Below are 22,457 nucleotides of genomic sequence, written 5' to 3'. Positions count from 1 at the left end.
ACCTTTGGGTTAGCGTAATGAGATGCACATATCAGTCACCTCATAAGTATCAACACTACAACTACAAAAATACCATCATAACAACAACTTACATTAAAGACATTTAACTAAATTAAATCGAATTAAAATGATAAAATTAAGTGAAAAATTTATTAGGACTTTATAAAGTAATAGAATAAATCTCTAAACTGACTTAATATATAAACTTTAATTTTGTCTTCATAACTCTGATATTTAAGTGTTAATGTTATATTTTTTAATAAAAATTTAAGTAAAATTCAATTCTTTAATATTTTTCTTAAGTTATAAATACAATCATAATTAATACATCTGAATAGCTACAATTGAAATCAAATTTTATAACTCATAATCAAACTAATTAATAATCAAAATATATTTGTACGAAACTATAATGTCATTACACTTGAATCAAAATAAATTCAAACAAACCCACACATGATCCCTCTAATGGTAAAATTCCACTCCAAATCCCTCTAACCTCTTTTCAATTACAATATAGTCTATACCCTGATTTTTCATCTTTAAATATCAATATATTTCCAAGGGTATTTTGAAATAAAATAATTATACACTTTTCTACCATTTCTCTTTTGTGGTTAAATTACACTTTAGTCCTCATACATTTACTATAATTCAGTTTAAAATATGATATTAAAAACACTACATATATTAATTATTTATATATTGGGGGTGGGCTATACATATTACGTATAATATATATTATTTATTTTGGTTAATTTAGTTAATTGTCAGATTTTGAATTGAATTAATTGACAATCGAAATTCCAAAAAAATCATTAACTGACCTCGACCGAACTAAATTCAATTCAATCCTAAACTAAAAAAAAAAAAGAAACGCATTGAAAATTGTATTCATCTTCCTATCTTAACGCTAGTCCTTCAATTGATTGAAAAGAGAGAAAAAATATTCTAAAGATTTTTATTTTCATTTTTATATTTTTCAATGATTACAATAAAATGAATCAAACGATACGAGGCACATACTCTAACATTTCTTTCATGTGCTTTAATTTTCGCAACAATTAATACAATAATTAACAACAAGTGGTGAAATTTGATTAATTGAACAGTCGATAAATATCATAGCAGATTCATTAATTCACCTTCCTACAGTTGACACGAATTTGTCCTTGCTTTCCAGTCAAAGGCTTGATGTTGCCCATATTAATCATAGACTTGCCAAAATCAACCCAGAAAACATTAGGATTCTTGCTGTAAGTCTCTACAAGTTTATCAGTTGACCCACCACTGAAAAGTGCTTGATCAGAGGTGAGTAGTCCCCTTTCCTTCACCAGGTTCTTGAAGTATGCGGTGTCAAAGCGTGCAGGGGTTGGGTCAAAAGGAGCGAGGTTAGTGTTCCCTCCGGTGCGTGGGCAAGTTGCTCTACGCTCTTTGGCAAAAGCAGGATCAATATTGGTAGCATTGTAAATCCTGTTCCTAAAGATAAGGCATTGTGACAATCCGATGGTGTGGCCACCGGAGAGAGCTACAAGATCTCTCTTGTTCAAGCCCTGGTTCTTGAAGTTGTTGATCAACGCAGGGAGATCCATTGATGCTGAAGGAAGCACGCTGTCTGCTAATGTCCTGCTAGCTGTGGTCGAGTCTCTTCTACCCAAACGAACCTTCCATGTTGGACCTCCGAGCTACAACAATTTAGTTTTCATTTAGAAATGACTTTCTAGGCGTATGAACTGATAAGTATATTAGACAATAAAAAACTCAAGTATTGAATATTACCGCAACTACCGAATCTCGAGCAGCCACAGCTAAGATATCAGCACAAGAGACTACAGGGCGTCCGCAAACTCTATCCACTTCGGCCTTAATTTGGTCAACAACTTCAAACCCTCGAACAGAATTCAAATTTCCACGAGCATTTTTCTCGGTTTCGAAAGAAGATGTAGAATCCAAAAGAAGTGAACCGTCACAACCCTGCAATAGAATGAAGATTAGTTCTGGATGAGAATATATGCATGGAACTTAGACATTACTAGTATAATATAATGTAAGATCACTGTTTCTGAAACGAATGAACATACATTAACGAAGCAATCATGGAAGTGAAGACGAAGTAAAGAAGCACCCATGCGGCGCTCCTTGTGGACAGCGGCCTCCACTACTCTCTTGATGGCAGGCAAAGCTTGGGGACAAACATTGTGATAAAAGTTGGGAGATAAGGAAAAAGCGGTAGCTGCAAGAGCCAACCAAAGGAAGGCGTGAAGAAGGAAATTGGTGGGGGAAACCATGGCTTAATCTTGATGAGGTTGGTGTTGTGTTATGTTGTTTGTTGCGAGACTGGGTGGTAATTTATAGATAAGAAACGTACGTATAGGAGGGAGGAATTACATGGAAGAAGTGCATGCATGAATGAATTTGTTAGTTTTGGACTTGTGCAAATCAATGATTAGACTGTTTCCTTGTTTCTTAAAAGGAGCTTTTGTTTACTACTTCATAGGGGTTTGCTGGCTGTTTAAGCGTGCCAGTACAAATCTTGACCCAGCTATTTTTTAAACTATAATAAAACACACGAGGCTGCTACTCCATTCTCCTATGAAATATTATATTTTTTAATCACGTTCGTTAGTGTTAGGTATAATGAATCACAAATAGTAGAAACTAAAACTTACAATGAGCATCAGTCGAAACTGTAAATTGTTCTTATCATTATTGGGTAATAATAACTTACTGTGGATGGATGACTTCTGCAAACAAAATTATTATTGTTATTTTAACTAACGAATTCATACCATTCTTTAATGTACTTCCTACTTACGTCTCTATCTACGTTGTTCCTCGTTATCAACAGCGACAGCATGTGCTGATTAAACTAAGTGCTTGGAGCCTTTCTTCATCTTTGGCTGCTGGCAGCTTCAATTTTGTTCTTTCAATGATTTCTTCTAAGAAGAAATTTCAATATTCTTCTCTTCACTTTATATTATTATAAAGAGAATGGATTTTTTTTTCTTATTTCCAAGAGATCTTATCTTTTATAAAAAAAAAATCAATCCTTATAACTTCAAGTTTAAACTTGTACTAATTATTTTTTATTTTATTTTATGTCTATCTATTTTAACACAAATATATTATATAAGTTTTTGTCTCCTGTTATTACAATAGTAACCAATTGAATCATGGACCTGTTTATATTTTGTTATGCTAAAGCTAAAGCTAAATTACAAATGACAAAACCTGAGTCACTTCAATGATCTTGCATCTATCCATTTGAAATAAGAAGAATTTTTTTTATTTAAACGTGGATGTGCACTCTAATTTTATTCTACTTGCCGCAACATTTAATTTTGTTATTTTAAAACTTATAAAATTATATATAAATATAATATATATATTATGTTTTTAATTCAAATATTATATACACTAAAATATTAAACATGTGAGATTAATTTTGTCATTTCTTCTTTCCTTAACTTACTTCTTCTCGAGTTCTATTTTCGTTTTATTTATTGTTGCAATGAACTCTAAGTTTAGTAAAATTCTTCTTACTGCAAACTAATATTTTTTCAACATTTTACAAGTTTAAACACATCCAGTGTATGACACTTGAGAGTGCATTTGGAGGCACTATTGAAGATGACTTTACATGGTTTAAAGGATCGAAGACTCAAGAAATTAAATAGGGTTGATAAACTCGCTAAAGGTGGAGAATTGTTGGTTATTGGCTCATTAAATCCCATATTAAGAGGGTGTTTAATTATGTCGCATTTCATCCTATAAGAAGCCTTAAAGCCTTCACTTGGGAAACATCTCAAGTTCTCCCTTCGAGATTTAGAGGTCCAAAATGTTATTATAATATGTTTTTAATGGTTGAATTCATGTGAAAGGCAACAATATCCAGAAAGGATGAAAAGAGGTTCAATATGACTCGCAAAAATTAATTTAATCAATTAAAATCATTTTATGCATTGAGATTAGACAATTCAAGAATAAAATAAGCAAATAACCAATTTTCACCCAAATTATGTATTTTTAATGTAAAATTTAATTCAACTTAACAAATGAATACATGCATGCAAATATAAACATTTGTGCTAAAGGTGCTTTCAAAATTGATCCCTTCATCCGTGATTGCTTGCACCAAATAATATATAGTGAGGAGAAGAATACTGAAATTAGTTCTTGGAAGAAATCATTGAAAAAGAGTTAAAAAAAGAAAAGCTGAAGCCGCCAGCAGCCAAGGCTGAAGACTGAAGCCGTCAAGTACATGGTTTAATTAGCATATATGCTCTCAATGTTGATAAAGAGGAACAACATAGATGGAGACGTAAGTAGAAAGTACAGTAAAGAATGGTATAGCAAATTAATTAATAAATAAGCACCTGTTGAGGTAATAGTAATTTGCTTTGCAAAAGTCATTACAACAGTAAGCTATTATTTCTCAAAACATTTCAGCTTCTCTTCTCTTTTTAAATAAATCTAATTATAATAATATCTTACAGTTTTATCAATTATGTCTAAAACCATAACTAATGTAATGTAATTAAAAATACTCTCTAATCCTAATTTAAATCTTCACCATTAATATTATAAAGGAGATTGGAGTAGCAGCCTCGTGCGTTTTATTAAAGATATTCAATATTTGTCGTGGATTGCTTGATTAGCTAAATAACCCCTATGAGATTGTAAACAAAAGCTCCTTTTAAGAAACAAGGAAACAGTCTAATCATTGGTTTGCAAAAGTCCAAAACTAACAAATTCATTCATGCATGCAATTCTCCTACGTACGTTTCTTATCTACCAGAGTCACAACAAACAACACAACACAACACCCACCTCATCAAGATTAAGCCATGGTTTCCCCCACCAATTTCCTTCTTCACGCCTTCCTTTGGTTGGCTCTTGCAGCCACCGCCTTTTCCTTATCTCCCAACTTTTATCACAATGTTTGTCCCCAAGCTTTGCCTGCCATCAAGAGAGTAGTGGAGGCCGCTGTCCACAAGGAGCGCCGCATGGGTGCTTCTTTACTTCGTCTTCACTTCCATGATTGCTTCGTTAATGTATGTTCATTCATTTCAGAAAAAGTGATCTTATATTATATTATATTATACTAGTAATGTCTAAGTTTCGTGCATATATTCTGATCCAGAACTAATCTTCATTCTATTGCATTGCAGGGTTGTGACGGTTCACTTCTTTTGGATTCTACATCTTCTTTCGAAACCGAGAAAAATGCTCGTGGAAATTTGAATTCTGTTCGAGGGTTTGAAGTTGTTGACCAAATTAAGGCTGAAGTGGATAGAGTTTGCGGACGCCCTGTAGTCTCTTGTGCTGATATCTTAGCTGTGGCTGCTCGAGATTCGGTAGTTGCGGTAATATTCAATACTTTAATTTCTTTTTTTATTGTCTAACATAATTATCAGTTCATACGCCTAGAAAGTCATTTCTAAATGAAAACTAAATTGTTGTAGCTCGGAGGTCCGACATGGAAGGTTCGTTTGGGTAGAAGAGACTTATTAGAATATACCCATACCCCATACCTTGCCCATACCTTTCCCATACCTACCCATACTTTGGAAAGGTCAAAGTTATGGGCACCAAATATTTTATTTAGTGTTGGGCATGGGAAAATAGCAATTTTTGGTCCCTAAGTGAATAGTGACTTTGCAAGGTGGCCCTTGAATCTCAACTATAAATAGGCCAACCATTGCTCATTCTCATCATCCCACATTTGCCATTCTCTACTTAAGGCATTGTTCTCTCTCCCTATTTGTAAAGTTTCACTTGTATTTTTGGAGTGAAATATATTTGGTAGTGCCCGAGGACGTAGGCAAGATTTGCCGAACCTCGTTAACATTTTGGTGTTCTTTACTATTTAATGTTCATATTTTGTGAGTGTGATTGTAGTGATTTATTGTGCTATTAAATTACGATAGAGGGATATTCTGGCTAGGAAAGACTTGGTACTTAAGTGATCCTCGTGATTCACCTCTCTTTCCTGGGAATTGAACTTAGTGTGATTTTTTAGTACAATAATTTTACTCTTTCACACGCTTCCGCGCAACAATTGGTATCAGAGCAAGGTTCGTACTTGGGGAATACGACCGTTTATGGTACTATTCACGTATACGGCACTATTCACGTATACAGTACTATTCACGTATACAGAACTATTCACGTATACGGTACTGTTCACGTATACAGTAGTTGGGATTGAGAAGAAAAATGGCAGCAGCATCGTCATCAGCAAGGACTACTGTGACAAATGCAAAATTTGAAGTAGAGAAATTTGACGGTACCAATAATTTTGGTATGTGGCAATGTGAGATCCTGGATGTCTTATGTCAGCAAGAGCTAGATATAGCCCTTGAAGAAAAACCTGACAAGATGGATGACAAGGAGTGGGCCAAGATCAATAGACAGGCGTGTGGTACAATCCGCCTATGTTTGGCCAAAGAGCAGAAGTACTCTGTCATGAGGGAGACATCAGCGAAGAAGTTATGGGATACACTGGAAGAAAAGTTTCTAACGAAAAGTCTTGAAAATAGGCTTTATATGAAAAAGAAACTTTATCGATTCACGTATGCACCCGGTATGTCGATGAATGACCATGTGAACTCATTCAATAAAATTTTAGCAGACTTGCTAAATTTGGATGAGAAATTTGAAGATGAAGACAAGGCATTATTATTGTTGAATTCCTTTCCTGATGAATATGATCATCTTACCACCACATTGCTTCATGGGAAGGACACGATCACATTTGATGCAGTCTGTAGTGCGTTGTATAGATCTGAGACTCGAAAGAAAGATAAAAGAGATCACAGAGATACAACCGCAGAAGTCTTAACAGTAAGAGGTCGTTCACACAGCAGCAAACCTGGTAGAAGGGGTAAGTCCAAAGGGAGACCCGCCAAAGATGAATGTGCCTTTTGTCGTGAGAAAGGGCATTGGAAAAAGAATTGTCCTAAGTTACAAAAGGGCAAGTCTATTTCTAATGCATGTGTAGCGGAGCATGATGAGGAGTCAGACTTTAGCTTGGTTGGCATGGCAATGGCATGTCAAACGGATGAGTGGATATTGGATTCGGGATGTACTTACCATATGTGTCCTAATAAGGACTGGTTTTCTAGTCTTGAAGAACTAGAAGGTGGAGTTGTTTTTATGGGCAATGATAGTGCCTGTAAGACAATGGGTGTAGGTACAATCAAATTGAAGAACCATGACGGCTCAATCCAAGTTCTGACAGATGTTCGCTATGTACCCAGCTTGAAGAAAAATCTCATCTCATTAGGGGCCCTAGAATCTAAAGGGCTCACAATCACTTTGAGAGATGGATTACTAAAGGTAGTAGCTGGGGTATTGACGGTGATGAAAGGCACTAGAAGAAATAACTTGTACTATTTAAATGGAAGTACAGTTATTGGATCAACATCAATAGCTTCTGCGAAAGATGCAGATTCAGAGGCTACCAGGTTATGGCATAGGCGATTGGGACATGCTGGTGAAAAAGCTTTGCAGACTTTGGCGAAGCAAGGCTTGTTGAAAGGTGCAAATTCTTGCAAATTGGAATTTTGTGAACATTGTGTTCTGGGCAAGCAGACGAGGGTAAAATTTGGTTCAGCAATTCACAATACGAAAGGAATTCTGGACTATGTTCACAGTGATGTGTGGGGACCTACCAAAGTGGCTTCTTTGGGAGGTATGCACTATTTTGTCACTTTTCTTGATGATTATTCAAGAAAAGTATGGGTGTATCTAATGAAAAGAAAAAATGAAGTTTTGAATGCATTTCTGAAGTGGAAGAAGATGGTGGAGACTCAGACAGGTCAAAAGGTCAAATGACTTCGATCAGATAATGGTACTGAGTACAAAAATGATCCATTTCTACAAGTATGTCAAGATGAGGGCATTGTGCGACACTTCACTGTTCGAGATACACCACAGCAGAATGGGGTGGCAGAACGCATGAATCGGACTATATTGGAGAAAGTTCGATGTATGTTGTCCAATGCTGGATTGGGCAAGGAATTTTGGGCTGAGGCAGTTACATATGCGTGCCATCTAATTAACCGATTGCCATCAGCTGCAATAAATGGAAAAACTCCGATGGAGATGTGGACTGGTAAACCTGCTACTGATTATGATTCTTTACATGTTTTTGGTTCCACTGCATATTATCATGTAAAAGAATCTAAGTTAGACCCAAGAGCAAAGAAAGCATTATTCATGGGTATAACTGGTGGTGTAAAAGGATACCGTCTCTGGTGTCCTGATACAAGGAAGATTGTTTTCAGTAGAGATGTAACTTTTGATGAATCAACCATGATGAAGAACGAGGATTCACAAAAGGATGACAAAACCAGTAGTACTTTGCAGCAGGTGGAGTTTGAAAAGGTTAATGATGATCCAGCTAATATTGAAAGAACAAATGATGAAGAAGTTTCGACCCAAGAACTTCTACAGCAATAAGATTCAATTGCATATAGGAGGCCAAGAAGAGAGATTCGTAAGCCTGCTCGCTTTGACGATATGGTGGCCTATGCACTTCCAATTGCAGATGATGATGTTCCTTCCACTTAACAGAGGCAATAAGTAACTCTGATGGTGTAAAGTGGAAGCAAGCTATGAATGAAGAAATGCAGTCTCTTCATAAAAATAGGACTTGGGAGTTGGTGAGACTGCCCAAGGGAAAGAAGGCAATTGGATGCAAATGGGTATATGCAAAGAAGGAAGGATTTCCTGGTAAAAATGAAATTCGATACAAGGCTAGATTGGTAGCAAAGGGTTACGCTCAGAAAGAAGGAATAGACTACAATGAAGTGTTTTCTCCAGTTGTGAAGCATTCGTCTATTCGAATTTTGCTAGCCTTGGTTGCGCAATACGATCTTGAACTAGTTCAGCTTGATGTGAAGACAGCATTTTTACACGGTGATTTGGAAGAGGAAATCTATATGACTCAGCCTGATGGATTCAATGTTGCTGGAAAAGAAAATTGGGTTTGCAAACTGACAAAGTCGCTTTATGGATTGAAGCAATCTCCGAGGCAGTGGTACAAGCGATTTGATCAGTTCATGAAAGGGCAAAGGTACACAAGAAGTAAATTTGATCATTGCGTGTATTTTCAAAAGCTACAAGAAGGAACTTTCATATACTTGCTCTTATATGTTGATGATATGCTAATAGCATCTAAGAGCAAAGTTGAGATTGAAAGATTGAAGACTCAACTCAATCTCGAGTTTGAGATGAAAGATCTAGGTGAAGCTAAGAAGATTCTTGGCATGGAAATATGTAGAGATAGAGCTCATGGCAGAGTTAGCTTGTCTCAGAAGCAGTATTTGAAGAAAGTACTACAGCAGTTTGGCATGAACGAGCAGACCAAACCTGTAAGTACCCCGTTGGCTTCTCATTTCAAGCTTTCTGCACAACTATCTCCTTCGACGAATACGGAACGAGAATACATGTTGCAAGTTCCGTATTCTAATGCAGTGGGTAGCTTGATGTATGCAATGGTGTGTACAAGACCCGACATTTCACAGGCAGTTAGTATAGTGAGCAGGTATATGCATAATCCTGGAAAAAGGACATTGGCAAGCTGTGAAATGGATTCTACGGTATATTCAGAAGACCGTGGATGTTGGATTACTGTTCAAGCAGGATAATACACTTGGTAAATGTGTTATTGGGTACGTTGATTCTGACTATGCCGGTGATTTGGACAAGCGAAGATCAACCACCGGTTATGTGTTTACACTTGCTGGAGGACCAATAAGTTGGAAGTCTACACTACAGTCTACAGTTGCATTGTCAACCACAGAAGCCGAGTACATGGCTGTAACAGAGGCTGTAAAGGAGGCTGTTTGGTTACAAGGTATGGCTAAAACCTTGGGGTTGGTTCAGGAGCATATTAACGTGTATTGTGATAGTCAAAGTGCTATTCATTTAGCAAAGAATCAAGTCTATCATGCACGTACAAAACATATCGACGTACGATTCCATTTTGTGCGGGAAATTATTGAAGAGGGAAAAATTTGTCTTCAGAAGATCAAGACTGCAGATAATCCCGCAGATATGATGACCAAGGTGGTAACAGCAACCAAGTTCGAACATTGTTTGAACTTGATTAATATCCTGCAAGTTTAACAGTTGAAGAAGGCACTATCAAGTATTGTTGTCAAAAGCAGAAAGAATTGTGTGAAGATAAGATTATCCTAATCAAATCTTCAAGGTGGAGATTATTAGAATATACCCATACCCCATACCTTGCCCATACCTTTCCCATACCTACCCATACTTTGGAAAGGTCAAAGTTATGGGCACCAAATATTTTATTTAGTGTTGGGCATGGGAAAATAGCAATTTTTGGTCCCTAAGTGAATAGTGACTTTGCAAGGTGGCCCTTGAATCTCAACTATAAATAGGCCAACCATTGCTCATTCTCATCATCCCACATTTGCCATTCTCTACTTAAGGCATTGTTCTCTCTCCCTATTTGTAAAGTTTCACTTGTATTTTTGGAGTGAAATATATTTGGTAGTGCCCGAGGACGTAGGCAAGATTTGCCGAACCTCGTTAACATTTTGGTGTTCTTTACTATTTAATGTTCATATTTTGTGAGTGTGATTGTAGTGATTTATTGTGCTATTAAATTACGATAGAGGGATATTCTGGCTAGGAAAGACTTGGTACTTAAGTGATCCTCGTGATTCACCTCTCTTTCCTGGGAATTGAACTTAGTGTGATTTTTTAGTACAATAATTTTACTCTTTCACACGCTTCCGCGCAACAAGACTCGACCACAGCTAGCAGGACATTAGCAGACAACGTCCTTCCTTCAGCATCAATGGATCTCCCTGCGTTGATCAACAACTTCAAGAACCAGGGCTTGAACAAGAGAGATCTTGTAGCTCTCTCCGGTGGACACACCATCGGATTGTCACAATGCCTTATCTTTAGGAACAGGATTTACAATGCTACCGTTATTGATCCTGCTTTTGCCAAAGAGCGTAGAGCAACTTGCCCACGCACAGGAGGGAACACTAACCTTGCTCCTTTTGACCCAACCCCTTCACGCTTTGACACCGCATACTTCAAGAACCTGGTGAAGGAAAAGGGCCTACTCACATCTGATCAAGCACTTTTCAGTGGTGGGTCGACTGATAAACTTGTAGAGACTTACAGCAAGAATCCTAATGCTTTCTGGGTTGATTTCGGCAAGTCTATGATTAGGATGGGCAACATCAAGCCTTTGACTGGAAAGCAAGGACAAATTCGTGTCAATTGTAGGAAGGTGAATTAATGAATCTACTATGATATTTATCGAGGGTCCAATTAATCAAATTTCACCCTTTTGTTGTTAATTATTGTATTAATTGTTGCGGAAATGAAAGCACATAAAAGTAATAATAGATTATGTGCCTCGTATCGTTTGATTCATTTCATTGTAATCATTGAAAAAATAAAAATAAAAGTATTTAAAGAAATGCTAGATTATGTGGTATAGTAATATTGAAATACCGAAGAATTCTAAAAACAAAAAAGGAAAAATTTTATGTCATCTCTTAACTTCACACCTAATCGTAGTTTTTGGATTAGGCTTGTTATTGATTTATGGTTGCAAATTTAGCTTGGAGATAACTCGTTGAGAATAGTAAATTAAGATTAAAGTTTAGATATTTCACAAGATAAATGTAAACTTTGAGAATATTGAAGCTCGTGTTTTGAAATACACTTCAATACTTAAGTCAACAAGGGGTAAAGTTTAGGAACAAAAACGATGAAAAACTTAAGATAATAAAAGATTGAAAGTATAAATGTTGGGAATAAGAGTTATCTAAGTATTTATATTTAGCGCACAGGCTGCGCAAAGAATTTCTCAATGAATGGTGGTTGATAGTTTGTTTGACCAAACTGGCGAGATGCCCTCCAATCTCCATGGTTTTCTTAATGGTTGGTTTATTATTCTTACAACCTAAGTTGCTTAGTACCATCCAATCAAGGTTGTTGAGTCTTGATAGTTGTGCAAGGTGGCTTTGCTCGCTGGCTAGCAACTAGATAAGTTGGGTGCTTATGGCATCACATGGGTTTAAACTTTCCTTGCGCCTGAGACTATTAACATTAGATTATGGCCTAGCTTGTAGATTGGTATGACAGTGATGGATTACAAAGGAAAAACCTCGAGTGGCTTCACTGATTTTGTATCAATCTTCTTCGAATAGGTAAATTTCAAAAAAACGTGGATGTGCTTAATGAGTAAGATAGTTAATTAGTGCGATGAGAAATTAAAAAAAAATAACTAAAATAGCAAAATAACTAAAAATTTAAAATTTAAATAACAAAATAAATAAGAGAAATCGATACAATAAAAATCTAAACAAAAATAAAATCTCAATTTTGAATTTAATCATTGATACAAAAATAAATTTCAATACTCCTACTATAAAAGATAGCTTAGAAATGAGTATTCCTTGCATTTTACTAATTCAATTGTTACAAAGTATTATTTTTAGGAACATAATTTAAATACAACAAATATTTGCTGTTAGAGTGTATAGCAACTTGCCTACGCACCAGAAATCAGTATTACTTCCATTTTACTAATTCAATTCTAACGAATGGAATTAAAAAAAATAGATTCTTATATGCCAATCTCTTTGCTGGAAATGAGAAAATACTTGGTATTCATTTTCATATTTTAACAGTAGTACTCCTGCAATTAGTTGAGAGAGAGAGTAAATTTATGTTTATTTTTCAATGATTACAATGAAATGAATCAAATAGTACAAGGCAACATTTTTTCCATGTGCTTTAATTTCCGCAACAATTAACAACAAAACGATGAAAATTAATTAATTGGGCAGTCGATAAATAGCACAACATATTCATTAATTCACCTTTCTGCAGTTGACACGAATTTGTTCTTGGTTTCCTGTCAAAGGCTTAATGTTGCCCATCTTAATCATAGGCTTTCCAAAATCAACCCAGAAAGCATTGAGATTCTTACTGTAAGTCTCTACAAATTTATCAGTCGACCGGCCCACCAGTGAAAAGTGATTGATCAGAGGTGAGTAGTCCCCTTTCCTTCACCAAGTTCTCGAATTATGCAGTGTCAAATCGAGCAGGCGTTGGGTCAAAAGGAGCGAGGTTAGTGTTTACCCGGTTCGTGGGCAAGTTGCTCTATGCTCCTTGGCAAAAGCAGGATCAATGTTGGTAACATTGTAAATCCTATTCCTAAAGAAAACACATTGTGACAATCCGATGGTGTGGCCACTAGAGAGAGCTACAAGATCCCTCGTGTTCCAGCCCTGGTTCTTGAAGTTGCTGATCAAAGCAGGGAGATCCATTGATGCTGATGGAAGTCACACTGTCTGCTAAAGCCATGCTAGCTGTGGTTGAGTCTCTTCTACCCAAACGAACCTTCCATGCCGGACCTCCAAGCTGCAACCATAGTAATTTTGATTTAGAAATATTTTCTTTTTACGTAACGCAATAGGCACATTTTTCACAATAAAAAAATAAAAGAATTTGACATTACCGCAAGTACTGAATCTCGAGCAACCACTGCTAAGATATCAGCACAAGAGACCGTAGGGCGTCCACATACTCTATCCACTTCAACCTTAATTTGGTCTACAACTTCAAACCCTCTCACAGAATTGAAATTACCACGAGCATTTTTCTCGGTTCCTAAAGCAAACGAAGAATCCAAAAGTAGTGAACCGTCGCAACCCTGGAATACAAAGAAGATTAGCTCAAGATCATTCTAAGGCATACACAGATTAATAGTTGTATGAAGGAAGGAAGTTACATTAACGAAGCAGTCGTGGAAGTGAAGACGAAGTAAAAAAGCTCCCATCCGGGGTTCCCGGTGGACAGCAGCCTCAACGATTCTCTTGATGGCAGGCAAAGCTTGGGGACAAAGATTGTCATAAAATTTGGGAGATAAGGAAAAAGAGGTAGTTGCAAGAGCCAAGCAGAAAAATGCATGGAGGAGGAAGTTAAAGCGGGGAGCCATGCCCATGAGGAGGAGTGCGTAAGATGGCTTAATTGAGGTAGCTTAAACTTTGATGAGGTTTGTGTTGCCGTGGTGGTGGCTGTCATGATTTATAGATAGAGACGTACATAGAAGAAGTACATGAATTTGACAGTTAGCAAATTAATGATTGAATTCCTAATTGCCTGAACCCTGCTTTGAGATCAAATTCAGGAGCCTTTTTTTTTACTTTCTCAAAGGGCTGGCTGTTCAACAAAGCTACAACCAACATTCCATCTCTTCTTTTAACCCAACTTGCTCGGGCACTACCAAATATATTTCACTCCAAAAATACAAGTGAAAGTTTACAAATAGGGAGAGAGAACAATTGCCTTAAGTAGAGAATGGCAAGTGTGGGATGAAGAAAGTAAGAGATGGTTAGGCCTATTTATAGTTGAGGTTTAAGGATCAACTTGCAATGTCCCTATACAATTAGGGACCAAAATTGCAATTATCCCATGCCAACTTTTAACCCAACTTGCCAACCAATCTTACTTTCTACTTTCGGTGCCTTTCGGTGCCAACTTTCTGCCACTATTCATCTTTGAAAAGTCAAAGATTGTAGGTATCCAATAGCAGACAACGTGCTTCCTTCAGCATCAATGGATCTCCCTGCGTTGATCAACAACTTCAAGAACCAGGGCTTGAACAAGAGAGATCTTGTAGCTCTCTCCGGTGGACACACCATCGGATTGTCACAATGCCTTATCTTTAGGAACAGGATTTACAATGCTACCGATATTGATCCTGCTTTTGCCAAAGAGCGTAGAGCAACTTGCCCACGCACAGGAGGGAACACTAACCTTGCTCCTTTTGACCCAACCCCTTCACGCTTTGACACCGCATACTTCAAGAACCTGGTGAAGGAAAAGGGCCTACTCACATCTGATCAAGCACTTTTCAGTGGTGGGTCACATCTGATCAAGCACTTTTCAGTGGTGGGTCGACTGATAAACTTGTAGAGACTTACAGCAAGAATCCTAATGCTTTCTGGGTTGATTTCGGCAAGTCTATGATTAGGATGGGCAACATCAAGCCTTTGACTGGAAAGCAAGGACAAATTCGTGTCAATTGTAGGAAGGTGAATTAATGAATCTACTATGATATTTATCGAGGGTCCAATTAATCAAATTTCACCCTTTTGTTGTTAATTATTGTATTAATTGTTGCGGAAATGAAAGCACATAAAAGTAATAATAGATTATGTGCCTCGTATCGTTTGATTTATTTCATTGTAATCATTGAAAAAATAAAAATAAAAGTATTTAAAGAAATGCTAGATTATGTGGTATAGTAATATTGAAATGCCAATGAATTCCGAAAATAAAGGAGGCGAAAAATCATGTTTATCTCCTAGCTTCACTTACTTTTGTCTACTCGTAGCAACATTTAATATTATTATTTTAACACTTATAAAATTATATATATATATATCTTTTTTATGTTTTTAATTCAAATACTATATATACTAAAATATTAAATATGTGAGATTAGTTGAGAAATGAAAAAAAAAATTAGAGAGATAAATAAATTTGTGTTTACAATGGAATACAAACACAATAAAATATTAAATTGATGAGAGATAAATATTCTAAAAACCCTCTTGATTGAAAAGAAATGAAAGAGAGATCATTAAAATTGTAATAGAGATAATTAAAATTGTAATGACCCAAAATTCACGGATATTGGAAAAGTGTAATATCGGGCCTCCATTTTAGTGAAATAAGTTCGTAAAAAATTATTACAAACATTTATAAAACTAGTGCTGTGCCTAATTAGGTTCTAATTAGGTGAATTTAGCTTAATTTAGAGTAATTAGTAAAAAAGATTAAATTGAATAAAGGGTAAAAGTTTAATTATAGATTAAAAAAATAGTAGGGACCAAATGGGCAATTAAGCTACATTTGGAGGTTGAGGCGGCATATAAGGAAATGTCTAGAAATTTTGTTTTATTATTATTATTATTATTATTTAATCTTATTATGTTAGAAAAATAAATTAGAATATGACAAGTCTAGAAATTTTGTTTTATTATTATTATTATTATTATTATTATTATTTAATCTTATTATGTTAGAAAAATAAATTAGAATATGACAAGTGTAAGGTGATAAAAATAGACAAATGTAGGGAAAATATATGTATACAATTGTAATACAAATAATTAATTAGTAAATAGATATTTAGTATTTATATTTATTAAATAAAAGATAATTATTAATTAAATAATTACAATTTGAGATTTTTAGTTGATAAATAAATTATACTTATGACATTAATGTATAGTTGAGATAAAGTCCATGTGTATTAATTAAAATAAAAACATTTGTAATTCAAATATTAGTAATTAAATAGATATTTATTATTTATTATTATTAAATAAAAGATATGTATTAGATAAATAATTAGATTATGAGATTTTTGTATAATAAACAAATTGAATAATGACAATTGTAATAAAAATATTGGTACATTTGTAATAAATAGATAAATGTACACTTGTTATAAAATAATTTATTTACTTAATATTAAAGTAATAGATAATTAGATTAAATTATATTATTGTTAATTAAATAATTAAATTATAAGATTGTTGTGTGAAAAATAAAATAAATGATGACAATTGTATAGTATTGATGGTATACATTTGTATATATACGATTAAATACTTAATAGACATTTAGAATAAATATATTATAATATATGTTAAGTAAATAAATAAAATAAATTATATATATATTTATATATATAAAAGGTATAAAAGAATAAAACAAAAGAAAAAGAAAGAAAAAGGAACAGAGAGCATTTGAAATAGAGGAAAAGAAAGAAAGAAAGAAAAGAAAAAGCAAAAACTAGGGATTTGAAGCTTGAAGTTTCAATTGCTAGCAAAGAACCGAGCCATCGGCACCAAAAGGAAAAGAAAAAGTTGTTGAGGAGTAATCAAATAAATTCATGTTTGTATTACTATAATTCAAATCTATTTATTATTAATTGTTACATTTTAGTTAAAATGCATGGCAAGTAAAATTAGGTAAGCAATTGAAATGATGATATTGATTTGAATGAAATTGATTCAAAAATGTTTATGGCTATTGAAATTGAATGTGAACGAATTGGAAATTAAAATTGATTTGAATTAAGTAATTGAATTATGAATTATGTGAATATTTGAAAGTATATTGATTGGAAACTAAAAGTGATTTGAATTGAATCAAATTGAATTGAGTGAAGAAAATATGTGAGTATTTGAAATGTATATTGATTGAAAAGTAATTAGTGATTTGAATTTGATAGGAAAATGAATTAAAAATATGAATTAATTTATGATTATGTGTGAATATGTGAATTGTGTATTGATTGAAAAGTGGTTTGAATTGAATTGAAATATGATTATATGTGATTATTTGAAATATGTATTGGTATTGAATTGTTTATTGATTAGAAAGTGGAAAAGCGAATTTGAATTGAATGAGAATTGAATTGAATGGTGAATATGTATGTATAATTAAATTGTATATTGATTTGAATGTGAAATTGTAATTGAAACGTGATCTTGAACTGGAAATGAAAGTGAATTGAGAATTAAAATACCCTATTAACTAGTCGGCCTGAGTCAGGCACTTTATGTGTCGTATTTCAAACACCTCGTGTGTCGTTTCAGGCGCTTTATGTGTCGTATACTGCTTCTGATATATTGATCAGGTACTAAGTACCGTTTTAGGCACAATGTGCCGTACTGGTGTGTTTGGTTAGAATCCGTGTATCCGCCAAGGTCTGGGTTTGTTAATTGGGTGAATAACTGAAATGAAAAAATTAAATAAATTTGATTGATTGTACTATTAAAAATATGAGAAAGAAATTATGAGTTGAATTGTGAATGGAATTAAGATGTGAGATTTGAAGCATGAACTTAAGGTTCATGAATTTGCTAAAATATCGGATTATTGATATTGAAATCAGTTGAATAAATGAAATGAAAAAATCAAATGAATTTGATCGATTGAACTATTGAAAGTATGAGAAAGTGAAATTATGAATTGGAATTGAGATATCGAAATAAGAAGTGAAAATAGAATTAATAGGAAATCATGAAATAGTGTATGAGTTAATTGAATATAATCATATGAATTAATTATAATTATTTTTATTGAAAAATGTTGGTATAAGTAATTATTGAAAGACTAATGTTACTGAATAACTGATGATTACTGAATGATTTTATTAAAGTACTGAACAACTGATTGTTATTGATTGATTATGAATAGAAATGAATATTTTCTTGAGAATAAGTTATTGAATTGAGATATAGAAATGAAATTTATGAGATTGTTATTGATTGATTATGAATAGAAATGAATATTTTCTTGAGAATAAGTTATTGAATTGAGATATAGAAATGAAATTTATGAAATAATGGTTTATGAAATGGTTATTGATGGAATGCATGAAATGGATATTGATGTAGTAAGAAGATATATAAATTAAAATGAAGAAAAGCTATTTAAAATACATATTATTAAATTAAAAATTAAAGTTTAAATGCATGAAAGATTTATTAAAGGTAAAATAGTGGTAAGATTTAATGTGTGTATATATATTATTTTACCTTAAGTATTTAAATTATAGTAATACCACAGGGTGTATACTCAACGTATGGTTTGTTTCCATGCACAGATTAGGTACAAGAATTTTTGAAGAGTTGAATTTTGAGATTGCAAGCTTTCATCTCATCACATCTTCAAGCAACAACAGGGTATGTTTTAAAATTTTGCATAGAATGGCATGTACTTAGGAAAAATATTAAGTACGTTCTAAGTGTTCGTTTTTATGCTCTAATATATTAGTGATTAGCCAAGAATTATTTTGGCACCAAATGTAATATTCCTATATCAGGTTCCTTAAATTGAACATGGTATAAGGGTGTTATAAAAATTCAAAGAATTATTTTTTATTTTCTTAACATTACAATGGAACGAATCAAATAGTATGAGACATATAATGTGACATTTCTTCTATGTGCCTTATAAGATTTTTTAATAATCAAAACATTTTAATTATTAAATTTTATTAATATAATGATTAACAACAAATGATGAAAATCAATTAATTAGTAACATATTCATTAATTCACCTTTCTACGGTTGATATAAATTTATCTTTTTTTCCTGTCAAAATGTTTTCCATCTTAATCATAGACTTTGTAAAACCATCCCAAAAAGCTTCAAGATTCAAGCTATAAGTCTAATGAAAATCAAAGTATTAACATTTTACCACAATCACTAAATCTCGATCAGTCAGTAGTAAGATATTAGTATAAGATTCTACTGGGCGACCATAACTTCTATCCACTTTAGCCTTAATTTAATTTACAACTTCAAGTTCTCTAATGGAATTCAAGTTATCACGAACATTTTTTTAGCTTTTAAAATCAAATTAGAATATATAAAAAAAATTAACCATCACAACCCTATAATACAAGAAGAGTTCAAGATCATTATAATGCATGGAAATTAGAAAACAAAAATACTAATATAAAGTGTATGAAATGAAGGAGCTTACATTGACGAAGCAGTCATGGAAATGCAAACGAAGTAAAGAAGCTCCCATCCTCGGTTCCCGGTGGACAGTAGCTTCAACTACTTTCTTGATGGCAGGCAAAGCTTGGGGACAAACTTTGTCAAAAAATTTGGGAGATAAGGAAAAAACAGTGGTTGCAAGAACCAACCAAAGAAATGCGTGAAGAAGCAAGTTAAAGCGGCAAGCCATGAAAAGTACGTAAGTAGGCTTTTAAATTTGATTGATTTGGATAGCTTTAAGGTTTATATTGTGGCTATTGGGGGTGGTGGGTGTCGATATTTATAGGTGGTGAGCTTTCAATTGCATGGATTTGTTGTTAGATTTGAATTTCTGCCATAATTGAACTTGTCCATATAATAGCTAGCTTTTGTTTACCAGCTTCAGGAAGTTGGCCATTCAGACAGGCGACGTTGAGTGCTACGTTTAAGATCAGAGAAGAAATTTTGAACCTTGAATTTATTTGATGAACACCTCTGTATAAAACTCCGCAAGTAAAATTATAGCTACAATCCGACTCGTAACATCTTTGTATAAAAACTCAACATGAGACTCAGCAAATAAAATCTAAATCTGAGCCACAGCTCAACCTATAAACACCTCTACACTGTTCTGGTATAATTGATACAACTCTCAAGTGTTTTGGGTATAATTGAAGAACTCTGTCTATCAACAAAATCCAAAAAAAAAAAAAATACAAATTTGTATTTTCTTGTCTTTGTTAACACGAAAGAATTAAACTGTAGAACCGGAATTATCATTGAGAAATTCGTATTATAAGTTGTTTCTGCTTTTTTGAATCAAATGGTAAGCAAGCCCTCCCACAACCAGTATGATCACTAAACCATCAACAACTCCCACCACAATCAACACCCATTTTTCCACACTAGTTTCCTTGTGATCGTATCGTGTTCCTTTTGGAACCTTAACCATATAACTTGTTCCGGTTCCCGTTTCAACCTGTTTAATGCCTGCAACCAGCCTGAAAATCGAGCATTCTCGAAATATTTTAGCCCCGTTTCCAGAGGAATATAACGTGGCAACACATTTACAGTCATCTAAGCACAAATTTGCACATGCTGTCTTGCTAACAATAACCCTTGTGGAAGCATCTCTTAGTACAGTATTGACACCATTTAATTCAAGCATCTCCACTTGAGTACCATTGCAAAACTGTGCTGAACTTGATGTTCCCTCGCTGCAATTAGAAACCATGTGTTTTTCCTTAGTTGCGAGCCGAATGCAAGAGCAAGCATTGGAGAATGTACATATCCCATAAGGTTTACAAGCTAAAGGAAAGTCACATTTGGAGTTGAGAACTTGAAATGAAGCTTCAAAACTTTGTTTTTTAGGTGAGTAAGAGTATAGTCCTAAATTCCCTGTCTCATTTCCCAGTGCTAAAAACCTCACGCTCAGGGGCTGAACCGATCTCCACCACGATGGAATCTGCGCCATTTTTCTATGTTCATCATTGAATAACACTAACCCTTTAGAACCCAATTCAAGGAATGAGATATTTGTGTTGTTGGGAGGCTTAAATTCCCAGTAAGAGTACTTCAACTTACCAGAATTGAGGTGAAGAGCAAGCTTGTTGTGTTGGATTTCAAATGTGTAGAATGAAGTTGAGTTTCTTGGATATGAAGTTAACTGAGTGGCTAGGTCTAGTCTTTGTCCCCAAAGCATTACATCAGTTGGGAAATTGAAACTCTGCCATTTTATTTGGTCGAAAACATCCACAAGTACGAGATTACCTGTCTTCAGGATTCTTAATCTCTACACCGGCAGCAGAAATACAAAAACATTAATCACTTAAGTTTCACTACGCAAGTTCATTTTAAAAAGTTCTAGACAATGTTACTTAAACTCGAGTGAGATTTAGAGTGTTCGAAGCAATCAATGGGTCAGGGCTCATGCCTGTCATATTAAAGGATTTTCCTTTTTTATCATTCACATCTCTAGGGTTTATTTCTTGTTTCACAAGAAATTATGTTTCAATATTCACTATTCTATCAACGAACATAAAACCTTTCAAATAGGAAAGTCAATTAGTAGTCCTAAATTTGCCATTGGTGAGAATGTACATGACCATTATTCCAATAAGGGTATATTCAGTTTTTCCTTAAAACCCATATACTCCTATCCAAATTCGAATATTCATCAAACATGACTGTCAAAACACGAGTATTTAAAAAAAAGCTCAAGATCTTAAGTTTTACCTCCACACCTTGGCCAGAAGTGCCGGTCCGCCATCCGACTTGATCTTCGGCACCCTTCAACAGTAAATCCCCATCTTCAGTAAGCTCAAGTACGCATGTATCCATGGTGTAAAACTGGGAGTGATGTCCAGAATTCCATACTTTGACATCCCCTAAAAAAACTTCCAAGGAGCATGAATATCCCCCTTTGTTAGCTTCAGCACTCAATGCAACTCTAAATTTTGGTTCCACCTGACCATTACCATCATCCATCAAGAAAGCTCTCCCAGTGAACCCATCACTATATTCCAATGGCACCGCAAGGCTTATCTCGTGACCAACATGAATGGAGGAGCCCCAGTCACAACATCCATCATTCACCAACAAAATCAACAAAACACTACAAAAATAGAAACTAAATTCTGGGACTTTGATGCTTTTCATTTTCTGTATCTCAGAATGCTATAAAAATCCCTTCTTTCTCCTGAAAAGATTGAAGCAATGAAAGGAAAAGAAAAAGTTGATAATGGCCGCATGGGAGTGAGAGTAATGATACTAATAAGAACTTTTGCAGGTTCCACCCCACTTTAAAAAATGGCCAAAGCTTTCATTTTCTGAGGGACACTGTTTATTTTGTGATGGTAGAAGGATTGTTAATTACC

The 22,457-nt window shown here is 34.3% G+C and overlaps 4 protein-coding genes and 1 pseudogene across 4 annotated transcripts; 2 read left to right on the top strand and 3 right to left on the bottom strand.

Annotated features, from left to right (window-relative positions):
* Nucleotides 1-1,025: 1,025 nt before the first annotated feature.
* Nucleotides 1,026-2,345, bottom strand: LOC121206321 (cationic peroxidase 1). Its single transcript, XM_041077206.1, has 3 exons — nucleotides 2,082-2,345; nucleotides 1,780-1,974; nucleotides 1,026-1,685 (listed from the first exon to the last, which is right to left on the bottom strand). Exons 1-3 carry the CDS (start codon nucleotides 2,286-2,288, stop codon nucleotides 1,137-1,139), a joined length of 951 nt encoding a protein of 316 aa, XP_040933140.1. The 5' UTR covers nucleotides 2,289-2,345; the 3' UTR covers nucleotides 1,026-1,136.
* Nucleotides 2,346-4,831: 2,486 nt separating this feature from the next.
* On the top strand, nucleotides 4,832-11,406 carry LOC121206320 (cationic peroxidase 1). Its single transcript, XM_041077205.1, has 4 exons — nucleotides 4,832-5,054; nucleotides 5,172-5,366; nucleotides 5,466-5,503; nucleotides 10,783-11,406. The coding sequence occupies exons 1-4, from the start codon at nucleotides 4,848-4,850 to the stop codon at nucleotides 11,291-11,293; spliced, it is 951 nt and encodes a 316-aa protein (XP_040933139.1). The 5' UTR covers nucleotides 4,832-4,847; the 3' UTR covers nucleotides 11,294-11,406.
* A 1,472-nt stretch (nucleotides 11,407-12,878) lies between these two features.
* LOC107907705 (cationic peroxidase 1-like) lies at nucleotides 12,879-14,008 on the bottom strand (annotated as a pseudogene).
* Nucleotides 14,009-14,628: 620 nt separating this feature from the next.
* LOC121206057 (lignin-forming anionic peroxidase-like) lies at nucleotides 14,629-14,988 on the top strand. The gene has a single exon (XM_041076242.1). It carries the CDS (start codon nucleotides 14,629-14,631, stop codon nucleotides 14,986-14,988), a length of 360 nt encoding a protein of 119 aa, XP_040932176.1.
* Nucleotides 14,989-20,041: 5,053 nt separating this feature from the next.
* LOC121203114 (EP1-like glycoprotein 3) lies at nucleotides 20,042-22,457 on the bottom strand. The gene is made up of 2 exons (XM_041077204.1): nucleotides 21,817-22,457; nucleotides 20,042-21,373 (listed from the first exon to the last, which is right to left on the bottom strand). The coding sequence occupies exons 1-2, from the start codon at nucleotides 22,237-22,239 to the stop codon at nucleotides 20,375-20,377; spliced, it is 1,422 nt and encodes a 473-aa protein (XP_040933138.1). The 5' UTR covers nucleotides 22,240-22,457; the 3' UTR covers nucleotides 20,042-20,374.

This window comes from Gossypium hirsutum, chromosome A09 (genome assembly GCF_007990345.1).
Source record: "Gossypium hirsutum isolate 1008001.06 chromosome A09, Gossypium_hirsutum_v2.1, whole genome shotgun sequence".
In the NCBI taxonomy this organism is placed as follows: Eukaryota; Viridiplantae; Streptophyta; class Magnoliopsida; order Malvales; family Malvaceae; genus Gossypium; species Gossypium hirsutum.
This window is presented reverse-complemented; position numbering and strand designations above follow the sequence as displayed.